Source organism: Cucurbita moschata, unplaced genomic scaffold (genome assembly GCF_002738365.1).
Source record: "Cucurbita moschata cultivar Rifu unplaced genomic scaffold, Cmos_1.0 Cmo_Scf00038, whole genome shotgun sequence".
Classification (NCBI taxonomy): Eukaryota; Viridiplantae; Streptophyta; class Magnoliopsida; order Cucurbitales; family Cucurbitaceae; genus Cucurbita; species Cucurbita moschata.
This window is the reverse complement of record NW_019268554.1, coordinates 346,483-364,755: the sequence shown is the minus strand read 5'-3', so window position 1 is coordinate 364,755 and position 18,273 is coordinate 346,483. Positions and strand designations below refer to the sequence as shown.

Here is an 18,273-nt window from a genome sequence, read left to right as displayed (position 1 = left end):
TTTTAATTTTTCGAGTTAAAGCTAAATTACTCTAATTAGTTTTTAATTTTTTAATTACCTTTACAATAATTGTGAGATCCACGTTATTAGTTAGAGAAGAAAACAAAACATTATTTATAAAGGTAAGAAAACTTGACACGTTTTAAAACTATTAAGTTGACAACGATACATAACGAGTCACAAACAATATCTACTAACAATAGATTTTGACTGTTACAATAATCTACTCAGACGTGTTCATCACAATATCAACTAAATTACTCTAATTTTTTAGTCATCGAATTTTTTAAATACCAGTAAAGATAATCATGAGATCTCACATTGATGAGAGAAAAAAAACGAAACATTTTTTTATTAGGGTGTGAAAACTTCTTCCGAACAGACGTATTTTAAAATCGTAAGACTGACAACAATACATAATGAATCACAAACAATATCTGCTAACGATGAATTTGGACGGTTCTAATAATCTATTTAGCCGTCTTTTATCACAATATTAAATTACTTTAATTTATAAAAAAAGTGGAAGAAATCTATGTTTGGATTTTCACAAAAATCTAAATATTGCCTTCTTCCTCTCTCTATCTCTTAATGGCACTATTTTCCAAGAGGATAAGAATTATTTTATTTATTTACTTATTTTTGTCTCTCTTTAAATTTAAATAAATAAGATTATTATTATTATTATTTTAGGGTTAGGGATATTATTGCAATTAAAAATAAGTAAATAAATAAGATGAAAAAAAAAAAGTTCAGTCGCGAGAGGAATTTATTGTATGGAAGGCATAAAGCGTTGCATGAGGAATGCCACGTGGCCAAGTGGTATAAAGACACGTACAACACGCACCTTCATTGCGTTGCCATGCCATTACAACTGAAAGCTTCTTTCTCCAACTCCTTCATTTCAATGGTTCAGCAAAACGAAATCACCGCAACAATGGAGACGACCTCTCGGAAACACCTCTCCTCCGTCGCCAATGACGTTATCCAACACTGTGCTCTGTAAGATAACCTCTTCTTCATCTTCGCTCTCTCTCAAATTGAAGGCATTTCAATGTTCTCCTTCTTGCTTCGCGGTTTGTGGTTTTATTTAAATTTTGAGTGATAAACGATAATTGTGGCCTTTGCAGGATAGTCGGCAGTTCTGTGGAAGGATTGGTGGAGGAGTTTGAGACTTCGTGGAAACCTGAAACTGGAAGCTATTCGAGGAAGTTCTTGGAGTTTTGTAGCGCCAAGGCTCTGGCCGATATGTGCCGGAACTTGAAGGAAGATATTTGCAATGGTTCGTTTAGCCGCTTCAGCTTTGATATGATGCTTGCTTGGGAGATGCCTTCCACTGAAGCTGAAGAGTCTCGCGAGGTTCGTGCACAAACGCACTTCTACTCTATCGACCTTGTTCTGAAGTTCTCTATTAGGCTTGTATTTTCCTGTTCTATCGATTTAGTTTGAAGATATGTACGGCCGCGTTTTTTGTTTATAATGTTCCGATATATGATTTGGTTGTTGGAAGGTTACATCGTCTCTGACTCTAGTTGCGGCGATTGTTCTTTTGTTACGCACTGCAAAAGTGGAGTATGATGTTATGATGTTATATTTGGATTCTTATTTTAGTTTTCAATGATTCGCTTCCAAGTTTCTTTCAATTTGGTACTTTCGTGCTGAAACTCGGCCTTATGCATCGGTAATATTGAGTTGTTCGTGTATAGCTTTTACATTTCGTTGTCGTCGATGAAACAGGAGTGTGTGGCAAAGATGAAAGAAGAGAAGAAAAAAGTCGTAGCAGCCAATGTGGCGCCAGAGCAAGATGAGATCCCTCTTTTCTATTCGGACCTAATGCCCTTGCTTGTAAGCATCGCGTGTAGTTGAACGATGTCTCTTTTTTCGCTATGGAATATTTTCCCCCAACCAACTCTTATCTCCCTTATGGAGCATGATGTCGCACTAGATTTCAATCGATTATTGGCGTTTTATTAGCCTGTCTGTTTCTCTGTATTGCATTCGGATACCTAATTTTGGTATTATTTTGGCAGGTTGACGACGATCCAGATGTTGGAGAAGATGCATTTGTGTGGTTAGGGTCTTTAGTTCCATTAGTTTCGGATCTTGTCAATTCAAGATCCACATTCGAAACTCTAACAGCTCCAACTGGACACCGGCTGCATTTCCCAGCCTATGATAAATTTCTGAAGGAAATTGAGAAGTAATAGCTTTAACTTCTTCTCAACTTCAATTACAATTTTTCTATCTTTAGCGCAGTGGAGGGCAAGAAACACATACTAATTTCATTGACTAGAGGAGTATTATTAAAGTTAAATTGATCATTTGATCTATACCTCGTAGATAGAGCATAGCTATGCTTTTGTTTACTTTCAATTATATAACATTCCTGTAGCTGTGGTTAATGGAAATCGTGTACAATACTTATGGTTTTGGAGAGGAAATCGAGATTGGTATAATGTTTAAAATAGAAGTAACTTTCATCTAATTAGAAACACTCTTCACGTGTTCATAAGATTGAAAAGTTTTTAAGAACACTTAGAAGACTTCAAAGTAGTTCTAGAGAGAATACTTAATCAGCATTTTTTTTTCCTCCAGACATCATTTTTAAAAGTTTTTGGATTCATTGTTGGTACTCGAGTTCATGAACCTGGTCGGGCTACATAATTGTGTTATGGAGTTTTAGTGAATTAAGAAGTCGATAATTTGTCAATATAACTTCTAAATAGTTTTCTCACTTTTTTTTTTCTTTTTTTTTTTTTGGCTTCTGTACAATTTATCATCTCCAGATGCATAAATCATCTGCAGAAGCAGGCAACTCCAAAGGGTGTTGAGCTACGTGATGATGAGTTTATATTGCATGTGGAGGGAACTGCTAGCTCGCAGAGGGTAGTGCGCCACATTGGATCAACAAGTTGGCCTGGTTAGATTTAGTTAATTTTCATTGATCCATTTCTCATATGATTGCCTCTTGTGATATTTGGAATTTTGACCATGTCCCTTTTGTATTGAGAACATTACCGAGTATGAAGGCCATATCTGTGTCTCAGGCAGACTTACATTAACTAATTACAGCCTCTATTTTGAGGCCTCTGGTGTGATAACTTACGAAAAGGCAGTTGAGATAGAACTCTCAAGGGACACTCTGCACAGTGTGAAACCAGCTTCCACTGGACCTTGGGGTGCACCACTTTTTGACAAGGCAATCTTCTACGAGTCCCCTGAGATGTGAGGATATTTTATTGATTTTGTTTCCATTATCGAGCAATTAGCATAAAAGAAAAACCTTGATTTATAATTAATCAAATATTTTCTCAATTTTAAGATCAGAGGAAGTTGTGTTGGAGTTTCCAGAGATCACAAGTTCCACAAGACGTGATCACTGGCTCGCGCTAATTAAGGAGATCATACTCTTGCATTGTTTTTTGCGGAAATTTAATTTGGAAAATCCAATGCAAGTGTGGGAGATTCATTCAAGAACAATTCTGGGGATTATAAGGCTTCACGCAGCCAGAGAATTGCTTAGAATATCTCCACCTGTTCCTACAAAGTTCTTAATATTTGCCTTATGTGATGAGTTACCAAAGGGTGATTATGTACTAAAAGAACTTGCTGAGAATCTGAAGTTGCTGAATAGTGGACGCCCATGTAATGCAACTGCAACTCTAAGATATTTGAACATGTCACAGTTAACCAACTCCAGTGTAGAAGAAATTGAGAAAGTCTGTAATGTAAGTGAACGTGATGAAGCACAGTTCTCCTTAGAGAATGCCATTAATCAGGCCAGAGAAAAAGAGAAGGAAGTTGTCCATGCCAAGGCTACCACTGTAGGACTGAAAGAGGAAGGCATCGGTGAAAGTGCACTCATCTTCATGGCGAGCATCTTAATCTAATCAAAATTCTAAGAATTCTGTTCTTTTGTGTTTATTTTAAGTCATAACTTGATAACATGGTGCAGGAGCTATTAAAGCCACTTAAGAGCAGGTTACCTTGGTTCAAAGAAGTTCTTGAATGGGAAAGACCAGCGACTACTGTTACCGTGCTCACTGTATCTTTGATAATTACATTTAAGTAAGTTTTGTTTGTGCATTTTGTTTCCACCAAATATCCCAATTAGATATTCCAATACTCTTGTCGAGGATTCCCAAGATATTCCAATACTCTTGTCGAGGATTGTTGGGAGAGAGTCCCACATTGGCTATTTAAGGGGATGATTATGAGTTTATACGTAAGTAATACATCTCCATTGGTATAAGGCCTTTTGGGGAAACCAAAAGCAAAGCCATGAGAGCTTATGCTCAAAGTGAATAATATCATACCATTGTGGAGATCCGTGATTCCTAACATACTCGTATTCTTCAATTTTCTCTTAGGATCATGATCAAGGCTGGCAACTAACTTACATTCACGGATGTAGGGAGTGGTTTGGCAAGGCTGTGGCTGCCCTCCTGTTTTGGGTGGTCTTGGTGATGCTTCAAGCGAGGAAGAAAAAGATTCAGGAGAAGTGCGATGAGATTGTGGTCTGCACTGCCTCTGACCAGACTACGATGGAGAGCATAGTATCTGCCCAACAAAGTTTGCAAAATGTGCACGAGATTGTGCAGGCTGCAAACATTGCAGTGTTGAAGATTTGGTCCATTTTCATATCCAAAACCCGGAAGGTATATTCACATTTCTTAATTAAATTTTTATGTGTCCTGAAACTCATCTAGCATGAGATCTTATCTTTCTTAGGATAAAACTATTTGCTGAAAAATAGCTGGTAGAACTATAAAATTTCAGAATACCACTTCCAAAAAAACACAAGTTGTTGCTCTGAGTAGACTGATTATGTTAGGTTTGGCTAGTTTAGATTTATCATAATGCACAAGCTAATTTTAGAAAATAGTTCCTTTTAGCTGATTTTGTGTTGACTCATTTTGTTACAATAGCATCATGAGTCTATGGGAAACATGCCTTACTTTATCACAATGGCCCTTTGTAAAGGGCCATGCGGTCATGGGCAACATGCCTTACTTTGTCACCATAGCACTTTGTAAGAGTCATGCCTTACTTTGTCACACCTTGGACAAGTACGACTAGTACGGTGACACACTTCATCCACTTAGAACATTAGGTACTAGTCAAAAGTCACTCATAATAGTTGAATTAGTCAAAGTATGTGCATTGGAACCTTCATCAAACATCTTGTGCTAATTTCAAGTATCAACATACATGTCTTTGTATCATATACTGACAATTTTCTCTATTTAAAATCACACTTGGAAAGCGTTCATTTCCCATTGAAATAGAAAGTTGTACATTTTGGGTTGGTGTTGCAGCACGCGGACATGGTAATGGCGGTACTGAGTGGGGTGGCAATAACACTGGCAGTGGTTCCAACGAAGTACATAATAATGGGGGCAATATTATATGGCTTTTTGATGACCTCAAGAGTAGGGAAGAAAACTAAGGGTACCAACAGCGGTGGAGGAGACAGACGGCTGAAGGAGTGGTGGGACTCTATCCCCGTCATCCGCATCCGTGTCGTCGACAAGCTTCCCGAGAGCGGCGGCCCTTCCGACTAAGGGTAATCCTCCACTCACCCTTTTCCATGCTTTCCTAGTTTCTCCATTTCCCCCTTTTTCTTTATGTCTATTCTGATCCTTTGCCATTTGTGAATATAGACAAACTGAAGGCCCCTTATAGAACAACGTGACAGTGGGATTTTATTGGAAATATTTTGGGGGCTTTTGGTTTCTTGGTCGTGGTGGGTTTGGCCTGAAAATTCGGTGTGTTTCCCTCTCCCTCCTCTGTTTTAGGTTGGAAATAAAGTGCGTGAGCTATTGATACGCATTATGAAATAAAATCATAAAATTTTAGATTGTGAACATATGTCATCCCTTTTCATATTCTCATTGAGATCGTTCTTAAAATGGTTTCAGAACTTCTCATTTAAAATGGTTTCAGAGCTTGTCATTTTCTCTGGTTAAGAATGAGATCGTTCTTAACTTTTCATTTTTAGCCTATCTTTTCCTTCTTTATACATTTTTAGCCTATCTTCTCTTCCTTGTTATAGGTATCAAGGGAAAAGGTTATGGTTTTGGTTGGTTTATAAAATTAAATATATGAAGTTTTTATGTTATTTTTTGTGTAAATTTTTTTGTAATTTTTTAAATAAAGAAATGGAATTAGAAATAATAAATTTGATTTTGTTGATTTTAAAATTTCTATTCAACTTAGAAAAAATAAATTAAATTATTTGGAGTATGTCCTACATATACATATGTATTCTTATTTTTAAAATTTGGATTTGGCGTATTTTTATAATTGGAAACTAGGAATCCAATTCTACTTTTGATTATATCTTTGTTTCCAAATCTATGTTGTTTGTATCATCATGCTTGTTTGGATCATCGTGCAACGTGGAGTATTTAAAATATGGATCAATGTTACCTTCGCTTCATTTTCAGTGGATTCTTGTCGTTAAAATGTTAAAGCTTTTCTTTGACTAGTTTTAAAACACTAATGTTGATACAGACAAATGTTCGATATTGACCTATCTATTGCTATATAGGTTACATTTTCTTTTTCATTTGTAGTGTATTCTTGCGAGGTCGAACCTTTATAATCATAAAGCTTTCGCATTAGTAGGGATAGAACTTAGGCTATTTTTGTAATTGATAATTTAATCTTTTTTAACGATAGATATGGTTATTTTATTTGTAATTGAACCTCAAAATTATTTATACGATGGATGATGTACCAATATGGTTGATAGAACAATGTATGAGTATTAATCTTAAACGGTTCTAGGTTGGGTGTATGCTTATTTTGGTAACATTACAATTTTTTTTTATCCGAAGATATATAAGTGATGATGTTATATGCAACAAGTGAGGATATGATATTCAAAAGGTATAGCATTGGATGATGAAACATTTAATTTCTTTTATGAACTTATTAATTAATAAAATTAATATTTTACATGACGTATCGTATGTAACTTGATTTTAATATTTATTGAGTAATGAACTTCTGCTTAACCATATATCTACTATGTTAGGGAATTTAGTATGAACGATAATGTAATCTTATCAAACAAAATTCACACATATTGGATAAATAGATGAATGGTCTCTTAAAATACGGATTTTAGGAGTCCAACAATGGAATCTACCATCTCTTTGGCCCGAGAGACTATTCATCATTGGATTATAAACAAATTGTATATTGGTTAATTAGTGATATTGGAAGTGTAACATACTATTACAAGGGTAAAAATACTTTTGACTTAATTGTAATTATAAATAACTTATAAATGATCGACTTGTCTGTAATAATTATATCAATGTAACTGATTTCTCATGTATAGGTCTAAAATTGAGTGAGATATATAATTAATGATTAAAAATTAATGGATTAAAATTAAAATATTGAACCAAATATTTAATATATTAAATATAATTAAGAAGGATATATTTAGCGGAGAGAAAATATATTATCGTATTTATTATCTTAAATGTTAAAATAATTAAGATATATTACACATTAAAAAAGATAATTTAAATTAAATTGAGTTTATAAATTACGATTTTTAAATATGATTTGAAGAAACCAATTCTATCTTAATATATTTAATATTAAAATATATTATTTCAAATTTAGAAAAAGTATTTTAAAATACAACAATAGGATAATTGAACCATATAAATTAAATCATACATATCTATTTTATAAGTCTTTTTTTATATGCAAGTTTACTTAACTATATATTTTAGTTTAATTCTAAATAAATTGAAATATGTTCGAAGCTTCCACGGTGAGCTCGGTTTCCCTTTCGACCAAACCAATATTTTTTAAAATTTAAAACTTTTTGACTTTATACGAAATATATTATTTAATTTCGGCCAACAACATCTAAAATTTGCTCACTCCTTAAACGTGTTTTTTTTAGTGTTTTATGATTTTTTTCACCGTACTAAATATCATATTTTATTTCATAAGCATCATTTTTTTATTCACGATCTAAATTGTACCAGTAAGCAGGAGTTTTACGGGACTTAAATGGCACTTTCGTCATTTGATTTGAGTCCCACCTGTCGCGGCACATCACGAGAGGATTTGCAGCATGCCAAGTCCCGGTTAGATTCTTTACTTTACATCGAATTAAACCACATACTCCATCGCTTGTGCGAGTACCCGTCAATTCCCTTGAACTTCATTCTTCCAAACGCACTCTCCAAACACATTACTTAACACGAAATTAAAAAAGCTAGTTAGCATACTTTTATGATCTACCTATCGATGTATCATTTGGATTGATAGAAGCCGTCACAAGCTGTATTTTTTTTTTGTCATAATTTTTGTTTATTTTACAAAAAAAAAACAAAAAAACAAAAAATAAACGTCAATGATAATTTTGGATCGAATGCTTATCCAATATTATCAAATATTGTCATCGTTTTAAAATGCGTTTGGAGCTGTTTTCACAATCTTATAAAAATGAGTGTTTCGTTTCCCTCTCCACCTAAGATAGAATGTCACTGTTATTGTGATTAAGTTAAAAATGAAAATACAAATTATTAGTATATGTAATAATTATCGATTATTTTAGCGTTTTTAGTATATTTTCGAGCATAATTCAACTAATTAAAATATATATTTTAAATAAAAAAACACATTAATAAAAATAAAAGAAAGGTATTTATTATAATTTTACACATTTCGTATTATATTATATTAATCTCCTCTTAGGTCGAGGTCACGTGCGGTTTCGTCTCCATGTCACGTGACTTGTCCTTCTTCTTTTCTTGCACTTAAATCTTTCATTTCTTCTCTCTCTCCCTTTTCTAACAGTGAAGTATATGCGACGCCGAGACGTTCTTCTCTGCAACTCTTCTCCGGAACCCTAACCGTCGATACCTCAACGGGGATCGCTCTCACGTCCGGCGAGGCGTATCTGAGCTACAAGATGGATGTTGATCAGTCTGATTCACAGAAGGCTCAGACCTTACAATCCCTAACCAGTGGTTCTCTCGGTTCGTCTCTGTCCAAGCTCGCCGGCTCTTCCCGGGGTATTCCGGCCGACAAAGACTTTCACTTTTATTACAGCTTCGACGAATTCAAAATCCCGATACAGAGCATCGAGCGGCAATCTCAGTCGATGCTCGAGACCATTGGCTCGTCCGCCGAAGTTTGGGGCAAGGAAATGGCGTTCCCTGAGGATACCGACGACGCGTATGATTGGTTAGTTAATGTTAATGATGAAATTTTTGAGCGGTTTGATATGTCTCTGGATGAGTTTCAGAGGATTCGGAAGGAGGAGGAGGAGAGTGGGAGGGCTGTGGCTTTAATGGCGGACTCTAACGATGGGTTTCAGTTGGTGTGTGGGAAGAAGAAGAAAACTCCGAGTCATGGAGACGAGGTGCATGATTCGAGTTTTGAGTCGAGTGTGAAGGTTGCTACCAAGGATAGGAAAACTTTGGGGGTGAAGCCGAAAGTGCCATTTCATATACCGACTATCCGTAGACCGCAGGATGAGTTTAATATTTTGGTTAATAATTCAAATCAGCCGTTTGAGCATGTCTGGTTGGAAAGGAGTGAAGATGGCTCGCGGTTTGCACATCCACTGGTTAGTTGAACTCCTTTTGCCTTGTATTGATCTTAACGTGTTACCTTTTACTTTTCTTTTCTTTGCCTACTAGGGTCTGGGGAGGGCATGCTTTGCATAATTTAAGTTCTATAGGTGCTCGGCATTATTTTGGCTGGTTGTGTCTAAATTCTAATGGCCAGTAAAAAAGGGTTTGACTTATATTTTGTAAAGATGTTCTGTAGTTTAGATGGGTTAGTGATTGAAATTCAATGGGATTGTCAACTTTATAGCGTGTTTTCATCTTTCATGAGTGGTTACTGTTTTATCGAAGTTGAGAGTTGTTGCTTACGTCAATTTACTTGTTTGTGCAGGAGAAGCTCCCTGTATTGGACTTTGTCGATAAGATTAATGCAGATTTTCAACCTGTTTATCCACCATCTTTGGATTGTACTCCCTTCAAATTCATAGAGGAAGTCAATGATTTGAAAGAACTGGCTGCTAAATTGCAAGGAGTTAATGAATTTGCGGTACAAAACTATTACTAGTAAAATGTTATGATGTCATAAGGAGGAAGCATGTGTTAGCTGAAGGAATTATTTTGTATGGACTGTATTTAGATCGTGTTCTAAATTCGTCTGGCATTCAAAATGCTTACTTCTCATGTTTTTGTGTTTGCATTATTAGTTTGAGAAGGGGGAAAAAAAAAATCATTAAAAAGCATAAATATGAATTCAAGATCTGTTGCAATGATATCAAGTAAATCAGAGAATGACGCTAATTTGCAAAGAAACGTAGTACACTTCTAGAGTATGTCATGGTATGAATTTAAGACAAAAATCTAACATTCAGTTTTGATGTGCCTTCTATATTTAATTTTCTTTGTAATTTGAGTTCTGTGTTCTGTTATTTGATGCACACTGTGAATCTTGTAGGTTGATTTGGAACATAACCAGTATCGATCTTTTCAAGGACTTACATGCCTGATGCAAATTTCTACAAGAACTGAGGATTTTGTTGTAGATACGCTGAAGCTCAGAATTCATGTGGGGCCCTACCTGAGAGAGGTTTTCAAGGATCCTTCAAAGAAAAAGGTTGACGTTGGGAAATAAGTGTTTGTTGTTTGCATTTAGTTTGTGTGGGATTTTTATTATAATATTTATACTCATTTAGGTGCTGCATGGAGCAGATCGAGACATTGTGTGGCTTCAACGGGATTTCGGGATTTATATTTGCAACTTGTTTGACACTGGGCAGGTTGTGTTTTTAACCATTATGTAGGATTCATTCAAGCCTTTGTTTTGTTCTTTTTATGGTTATTCCTTGTGCCAGATTCTCTCTTGTGTCTACATTAGGATGATGTTCTGCAGGTTATAATCCCATTCCTAGGTTCTTGCATGATCTTATCCCCTCAGCTGTATATGGTCATGCCCAAGCCAATTATGCTAGTAAATAAGAAGGGGAATTTATCCTTTGTTCCCATTTAATTGAGATCCCAACCTGTATTTCAGTGGACTTGGGATGACTTATTCTTCCTTTCTCCACACTTGTACTTCAGTTCTCATATTTGTCCCCCCCACCCTTCTTTGACTTCACAAATTAGACAACTTCTGGCTATCGTGTAAATTTTTTCAATTAATCAAGGTTTTCCATTGATTATATGAACTAGAATATCTTGAACTTCTGATTGTTAAAAAATTCATCACCTTCAACAATCATTCTTTCAAACTAGATTTCTTTGCTTGAGTGTATCCTTGGTCAATGTTCCAAGATATGGATTTTACATGTTTTCCCTGCCTTTCAAGCCATCTAATGAGGCTCCACTTCTGGTATTGGCTAGTGGCCCTTGGGTTTTGTTTCATGAAATAAGTATTTGATTTCTGATTAGTATCTTTTCAAGGAGTGTCTGGCTTTAGACTTCTTTTGAGGATGCATGATCTTCTTTCTCTTTATGTCAACTTGGAGAGAATGAATAACTTTCTACATGTTGATTCATACATTTTTTATCCTCAGGCTTCAAGAGTATTGAAACTGGAAAGAAATAGTCTGGAGTATCTCCTTCATCACTTTTGTGGTGTTGCAGCTAATAAAGAGTAGGGACTTCCTCTCTCTGCATCTGGATGCTGTGTGTGTGTGGATGGTTCTTTTTCTTTTTGCTCTTAACAGTTAAACTCATCACAGGTACCAGAATGCAGATTGGAGATTAAGACCTCTCCCTGAGGAGATGCTGAGGTATAAATGTCTATGGTTCGTTCTTGTCGAGTATTTTTTTCCCCTAGTAGTTGCACACTTGTTTATTTAGTTTTATCTTTGAAGATGCACATGCAAATTAGTGTAATGGATTATTTTCTGTCCCTAGTAGTCTTTGCGGACACACGTTCGACAAATTTTCCCATATTGTCTTATTGCAAAAGTGAATAATGAGACTAGATGAATGTTATACAATTTTTAAGCTCATGTTCTATAGTTAGATATCTTAACAAGGAAAAAATAGGACACCAGTATGTGATGATATTTACGTTTAAAGATCAGTGCAATTTTTCTCAATGGAAAGCTTTGTAAGTATATTTGGTGTAACTAGTGCTCTTTCCCTGTAAACGTCCAACAAGTCTTGCGTTGTTCATTATGTGTGAACAAATTACCCAAATGAAAATGTCCATGCTTTGAATGTGTGGCATTGCTTGAAGTTCTCTTTGATTGTTCATTATTTTGGTGTATCCTTATTAACTTTAATTTTGTATCTTTTAATCACAGATATGCGAGGGAAGATACACATTATTTGCTGTATATTTATGATTTGATGAGGATGAAACTGTCCTCAATGCCCCGTGAATCTGAAGAATCTGATTTTCCTCTGGTAGAGGTATAGTTGCTATCAACATCGTATGCAACTTTTTCTGGATTAAGATTATATTCATTCTTTCATCTTGTCAATGATCAAAAGTTTGACTTTGCTAGAAGTATGGAAATAGCAATTGCAGGGTGTCCACCATCATCATCTTCAGCTTTAATAAAATTTTAGTTTAAGATTTATTCTGCCCAATAAGATTTGATCTATAACACACTGGGATCTGTTTTGTTTTACTCTCACCTATTTGACTTGAGGGGGGCCTATGTTGTTTGTATAGATATTGGTTTGCGGCGTGTAAGATTTCAGTTCAATTAAGTTGCACTTCATATTTTCTTTTTGAAACACAAATATGGAAGAAAACCAACTCTAGAGGCTTACAAAATCAGGCCCCCCATTGAAGTTAATTACAATCCAGGGTATATGACTTAGAAATACTAATCCTAACCTTCTCAGTGCCACTTCCAAGATAGGGCCGTTCACATGAAGGAATTGAAAAAAGACTAAGTTTTGGTATTTTGTAAAAAGTTCTTCAACATCTCTCCAACCAAATTCTCATACAAAAGATTCTACTCCTGGGCCTTAAGCATAGCAGTTTCATGTTGCTTCTTATCGAGTCATGGAAAGTTCAGTGTGCCATTGAAGATATTTAGGAAAGCATTCTGGCAATTTAGACTGAATGTCTGAAAGAAGAGGTGCAACTGATTTTCTTCCATTTCCTTACAAATTACACAAATTCCAATAGAGCAGCCAATTTGAGTTTCACTTAATGTTGAAGGTCATACCATACATTTAGGGTGATAAAGATGTGGATTTTGTTAGTGAAGTTAATGTTATAGTATTGGCTGATTGCAATGTAGCTTAGGAATGCCTCAATGATGCTAACGAAGAGGAAGTTTTTCTGGCTGTCCACAATGCTGGCCTGGGCGTTTCCTCTTGTTGGATGATTTTTTGCGCAGTTTTGTATTCTTTCATTCTATCTCAATAAAAGCAGGCTTTCTGATTAAAAAAATATACATAAAGTCCTGAAAATTTCACAGCTAAGCTTGTTTTCAGAAGGGTTGGGACATTTTTTGAATGTGACATTGCAGATATGTTCAAAAGAGTACTGTTAATGTCACTGTTGACAAGTTCTATATTATTTCGGTTCCTAAAAGTTTGGTAGCCTGTTGACGATGGACTTCAGACCAATAGTCATACTACTTGAAACTTGTCTGTAAAAAATTTGTGATGCCTTGCACCATTTTGCATTCCAAACCGCTTTTTAACAAGGATTTGATTCTCAGTGAGCAAACTATGACCTATGACTATAGCCCACGTAGTTGATGATGAGATGACAACTATGGGATGGTATTGAGTTCTTTTTTCTTTATAAAAAAAACTTGGCCTAACCTCTGATTATTTTTTTGTAACTATTTTAGTTCTTCAATCTTAGCCAGTTAGGATGCCTTTACATAATCCTCTGAATTGGGCTTTGCCCGTTTGGTTTATTTCATACATACAATGAAATACTTTGTTTTCTCGTCAAAGAACTTTCTGGGAGTTGCTCCTACTATTCAAGACCTTTTATGTCTTTAATTGCTTTCAATTTAGAGGGCGCTTCTAATTGCATCTTTGCCTGAAAATTTAATTCTTTTTTTTACACATTATCTTCATGGATCTAATAGTTGAGATGCAAAGTTTAGATCTGGTGTTACATTTAATAGTTTTTGGGAGATAGGGAATGTAATCTTTAGTGTGGTTCAATATCAGGAGATCACCTTTAATTCTCTGCTCTACGGTGGCAAGGGTTCTGTTTGTCTGCTTTGTAGCATGAATTTACCTTTTTGATGAAGCTACTCCTTTTTTCTTTTGTAGGTTTACAAGCGGAGTTGTGATGTATGCCTGCATCTTTACGAGAAGGAGCTGTTGACTGAAAACTCATATCTTTATGTGTACGGGTTAGTTTTCTTCTTTCTTGGGTAAAAAGGACATTTCCATTTGTAGCGCTGTACTTTTCCTCCTTGTGGTGAAATCTCTCCTTTTCTTTTCTCCCTGCATTTGTTGGAAATTTTTAGTATTTGTGAATAATTTCCTAATTTCTATTCATTTTAATATAGATTGCAGGGTTCTGGTTTCAATGCACAACAACTTGCTGTTGCTGCAGTAAGCTTTCTTACACACTACATTTTATCGATATGATATATGCATCAGGATGGTAACAGGTCTGGAGACCTCTTACAAATATCTTATTTATTTTATACAAAAAGGGGGTTGAGCAGTCCACCCAATTTGCTAATGAAGAAATTACAAATAAGTAAATAAATAAATCAGCAGAAAGAATGGATGAATTACTACTCCAAGCCCGTCCTTCACATTCAGTGCCTGACAACTTTCCTTTACTTCAGATTCCATCTCTAGTTCGCCTAATTTCTGCAGTCTTGGTAGAATCTGCCCTCTGATAAAACCTAAAGAGATTTTAGACTTGTGGTCCCTTTCCACTTAACCCTTGAAGAAAAAAGAGAAAAAGATTAGAGCCATTGCCCGTGTTCTTAGAAATGAAATAAATTAGCTATAACTTTGATATCTTGAAAAAGTTAACTAGTAAGAGGCTGGATCACATGTCATGCTTAATATATGTTGCTGAAAGTAAGTAGCCTCACTCTCTGTTCTATAAACATTTATTGACAATGACAGGGTCTCTTTGAGTGGCGAGATGCTGTTGCCCGTGAAGAGGATGAAAGTACCGGTTACATATTGCCAAACAAAACGCTTCTTGACATTGGTAATTGGGAAACCTATGCTAGCATTTTTTAGCTTCTCCTTTTATTTTATTTTATTTGCTTATTTCTGAATTTTAACATCTTTTCTTATTGTTAAAGCCAAGCAGATGCCTGTCACAATTAACAAATTACGTAGACTACTGAAATCAAAGCACCCATTTCTTGAGCGCAATCTTGCTTCAATTGTTACCATCATTAGGCATTCGATGCTGAATTCTTGTGCATTCGAAGAGGCTGCTGAGCGTTTGAAGGAAGCCTGTGCAGAGGCGGTAAGGCTTTGTGCTTATATCCTGTATGCTATTGTTGCTTAACTAACCGTAACACCACCGGAAACCACAATTAATCTCATGGACTCGAGATCATTTTTGCTAGGTTTTTTATTGGCTGCCTTCCATTGAATTCATGGTGATCAGAGATATAATTAGGGCCTGTGTTATTTAATTTCTTAAAATTGTTTAAACGAGATAAGTGAAATGCGTTTATTCTTGGAGTCACCGGCATTCTTCTTTCTAGAATAGATAGGGAGGAATGTTGTGGATTCTGAGTCTATAATTAAAATTTAAAAGAATTTAGCTGATTAGTTTAAGTAATAACGGGCGAAAATGGAAGTCTTCATGTGTCTTGTAATTTTTGTTCTAAACTTCCTTTCCGTGAAAAAACCAATGGCTTCTGGTTAACGCTGACGGAGATTCGGTACGGAATGTGTAATGGTATATTATTTTCTAGTACCTGTGATCTATTCTCATGAAGCAACCACATTTTGGTTATACGGTTCGGGTTAGTATAATGGATGTGAGAAATTGGAAACCCTGATAAAGTTAGACAGCTTTTTCTTTGTTTTGCTTTTTAAATTGCATATGATTTTTTCTTCTCCTTTCCTGAGAGTGATTTTTAAAATTCTGTTTTCTTTAATCTTTCACTTGTTGTTTACATGACAGGCATCAGAAGAACAGGCATCCACTAGTGAACATCAAGATACGAATATATCAGATATTTCAAATTTGAGACACGTAATCCCGATTACGAAGGTCAATGCTGCGGAAAATACTGCCAATGGTCCAATCTTTTCTCCTTCTTCCCAGTCAAAAGTTGCTCCCTTGGAACATGGATACCGGCCCTTTGTACCTGGAAAAATTTTAAAGGTAGACCATTCTCTGCATCCTGTTTTGAATGGGAGTAGACAGGTTTCTCAAGTCGGTCCAACAACTTCGGAGCCGAGCAAACACTCGAATGGAGATAAATATCCAGTGGCACAGGTGGTGAAATATCTCTAATTGGAACATCCTCTTGTGTCTGTTTTGTTCCTTTGCCTTGAGATGTATGTTCTAAATGATTTCCTGTTTAGGTTACTGGACTGAACATTTCATTGCAAAGGAAGGGTAACCGAGGTGGTCTCGGGTCACTATTGGGAACCTCAGCCCCAAAGAGAAAATTAGATACCGATAAAAAGGTGGGTCCCTTTGGTTTAACGTGTACTGTTTCTTTTACTTCTTCCCTTGTTGCTGTCTCATTCGTATTGCTTATTTTTGTTAGGATAATGAAGAGAACAAGTTGGATAAAATTCGATCCTCTGTTTGTCTACCCTTTCATTCATTCTCGGGAACGAGTGAACAGTCGAAGTCAGTTACAGAACCAACGACCATGACTCTACTAAAAACTCAAAATTCGGAAGCACCTGCTGCTGAGTCGACAAAAAGTTCGAATATTGAGCCTCCTGTGATGCCAGTTCCAAAACCCTGCCCAGAAGAGGTTATATTGTTAGAAGATGATTCAGATGAGGAGTTCGAAGATGAAGAACCACATCCTGTTGCAGAAAACACCGATGAGCCGAAGTTGAAAGGTTTTAGTGCTAATTCGCCTCTTGAAATCGATGGCGACGGAAATGATGATGAAGATGAACCAATGTCCCTGTCTGAATTGTCTTCTAGCTTTCAGAAATGTTTGAATTCAAATGAACAAGCTATGAACCTTGGAAAAACTGATAATCCAGGAAAACAAAGTGCCTTTTTGCAGATCAAACCGTTCGACTATGATGCAGCTAGGAAACAAGTAGTATTCGGAGAAGGTATGGCAGAAAACTCGGAACCAGAAGACGACAAAGCTGTAAAGCCATCAAAGAATGCTGCTGGGGCCAACAAAGTTGTGAAGCCATCAAAGAATGCTGCTGGGGCCAAGTTAGATTTAGGTCTAGATAAAGTCGAAAAGAACAGTGGCGCCGCCGTGGAATTACCGCAAGGAAAACGACGCCATGCCTTCCCTGCAACTGGAAACCGAAGTGCAACTTTCCGCTAAATCAATGTAAGTGTTTTTTGGTCTGTAAAATACAGACGTTGCTAGTATGATGATGATGGTATTACTGGTCATATTATGTCAAAAGTATTAAAAAGGAAGAAGAAGAAATGAAGTGTTGGCAAGTTGTATTGAGAAGGAACGGTCTTTTGCTTGTTTTCAGTATGGTTGGGGAAATAGGGTTCTAAACTAGAATATGCATAGCTCTCCTGAATCACACGTACCTTATCAAATTGAAATTATACTGATATCATTAGTATAAAGGATTGTAGGGGCGTTAACGAAGTTCGTTGTCGCGAAAAATTCAATTAGATCAATCCGGGTTGGGTTATTAACTTATTTGGGTCAAGTTGGTTTTAAATAAATGAATATTTTTATAAGTTGTTAGACGAACACGATTTTCCATAATGATATGATATTAAGCTCTCGTAGCTTTGTTTTGAGCTTTTCAATAAGATCTCGTATCAACAGAGATAGTATTCCTTGAGTATCTTATCATCCAATGGCATGGATTCCCTAAAATTGACGTGGAATCTAGTTCAATTTATTTTGTAATTTAAAAAATACATTTTTGTTGACCATACAATTTTAATTATAAATAATTTTGAATTATTTGGAAGGTTTTTCAAAATATTTATTTAATTAAAGGTTGAAAATAGATAAATAAATATTTTGTTTTTATTAAAAATAAAAACTTAGAACAAATAATCAAATTGACCCAAAAAGTTTATATAAAAAAAAATTGATGCCATATTAATCAATAGTTTTTAAATGTAGAGGAAACAATAATAATAATTTTGACGTCA

General features: G+C 35.6%; 2 protein-coding genes across 2 annotated transcripts; both read left to right on the top strand.

The window, feature by feature from the left end:
• The first annotated feature begins 891 nt into the window (after positions 1–891).
• On the top strand, positions 892–5,867 carry LOC111432527. The gene is made up of 11 exons (XM_023069453.1): positions 892–1,002; positions 1,131–1,359; positions 1,738–1,845; positions 2,031–2,200; positions 2,787–2,920; positions 3,048–3,225; positions 3,323–3,872; positions 3,956–4,068; positions 4,415–4,658; positions 5,319–5,566; positions 5,664–5,867. Exons 1-10 carry the CDS (start codon positions 908–910, stop codon positions 5,562–5,564), a joined length of 2,067 nt encoding a protein of 688 aa, XP_022925221.1. The 5' UTR covers positions 892–907; the 3' UTR covers positions 5,565–5,566; positions 5,664–5,867.
• Positions 5,868–8,810: 2,943 nt separating this feature from the next.
• LOC111432526 (protein RRP6-like 2) lies at positions 8,811–17,605 on the top strand. Its single transcript, XM_023069452.1, has 14 exons — positions 8,811–9,610; positions 9,943–10,098; positions 10,504–10,662; positions 10,742–10,825; positions 11,582–11,661; positions 11,750–11,800; positions 12,323–12,431; positions 14,274–14,356; positions 14,516–14,561; positions 15,093–15,180; positions 15,278–15,447; positions 16,117–16,434; positions 16,524–16,628; positions 16,712–17,605. The coding sequence occupies exons 1-14, from the start codon at positions 8,951–8,953 to the stop codon at positions 17,468–17,470; spliced, it is 2,868 nt and encodes a 955-aa protein (XP_022925220.1). The 5' UTR covers positions 8,811–8,950; the 3' UTR covers positions 17,471–17,605.
• The last annotated feature ends 668 nt before the right edge of the window (positions 17,606–18,273 follow it).

What these genes read in the sequence shown, in the direction of transcription:
- LOC111432527 (XM_023069453.1), top strand. Translation starts at nt 908, where the DNA reads ATGGTTCAGCAAAACGAAATCACCGCAACAATGGAGACGACCTCTCGG. An exon ending in AAGCTGAAGAGTCTCGCGAG is followed by an intron (nt 1,360 to 1,737) that starts GTTCGTGCACAA and finishes TCGATGAAACAG; the next exon opens with GAGTGTGTGGCAAAGATGAA. An exon ending in CGGACCTAATGCCCTTGCTT is followed by an intron (nt 1,846 to 2,030) that starts GTAAGCATCGCG and finishes TTATTTTGGCAG; the next exon opens with GTTGACGACGATCCAGATGT.
- LOC111432526 (XM_023069452.1), top strand. Translation starts at nt 8,951, where the DNA reads ATGGATGTTGATCAGTCTGATTCACAGAAGGCTCAGACCTTACAATCC. An exon ending in CGCGGTTTGCACATCCACTG is followed by an intron (nt 9,611 to 9,942) that starts GTTAGTTGAACT and finishes TTGTTTGTGCAG; the next exon opens with GAGAAGCTCCCTGTATTGGA. An exon ending in AGGAAGCCTGTGCAGAGGCG is followed by an intron (nt 15,448 to 16,116) that starts GTAAGGCTTTGT and finishes TTTACATGACAG; the next exon opens with GCATCAGAAGAACAGGCATC.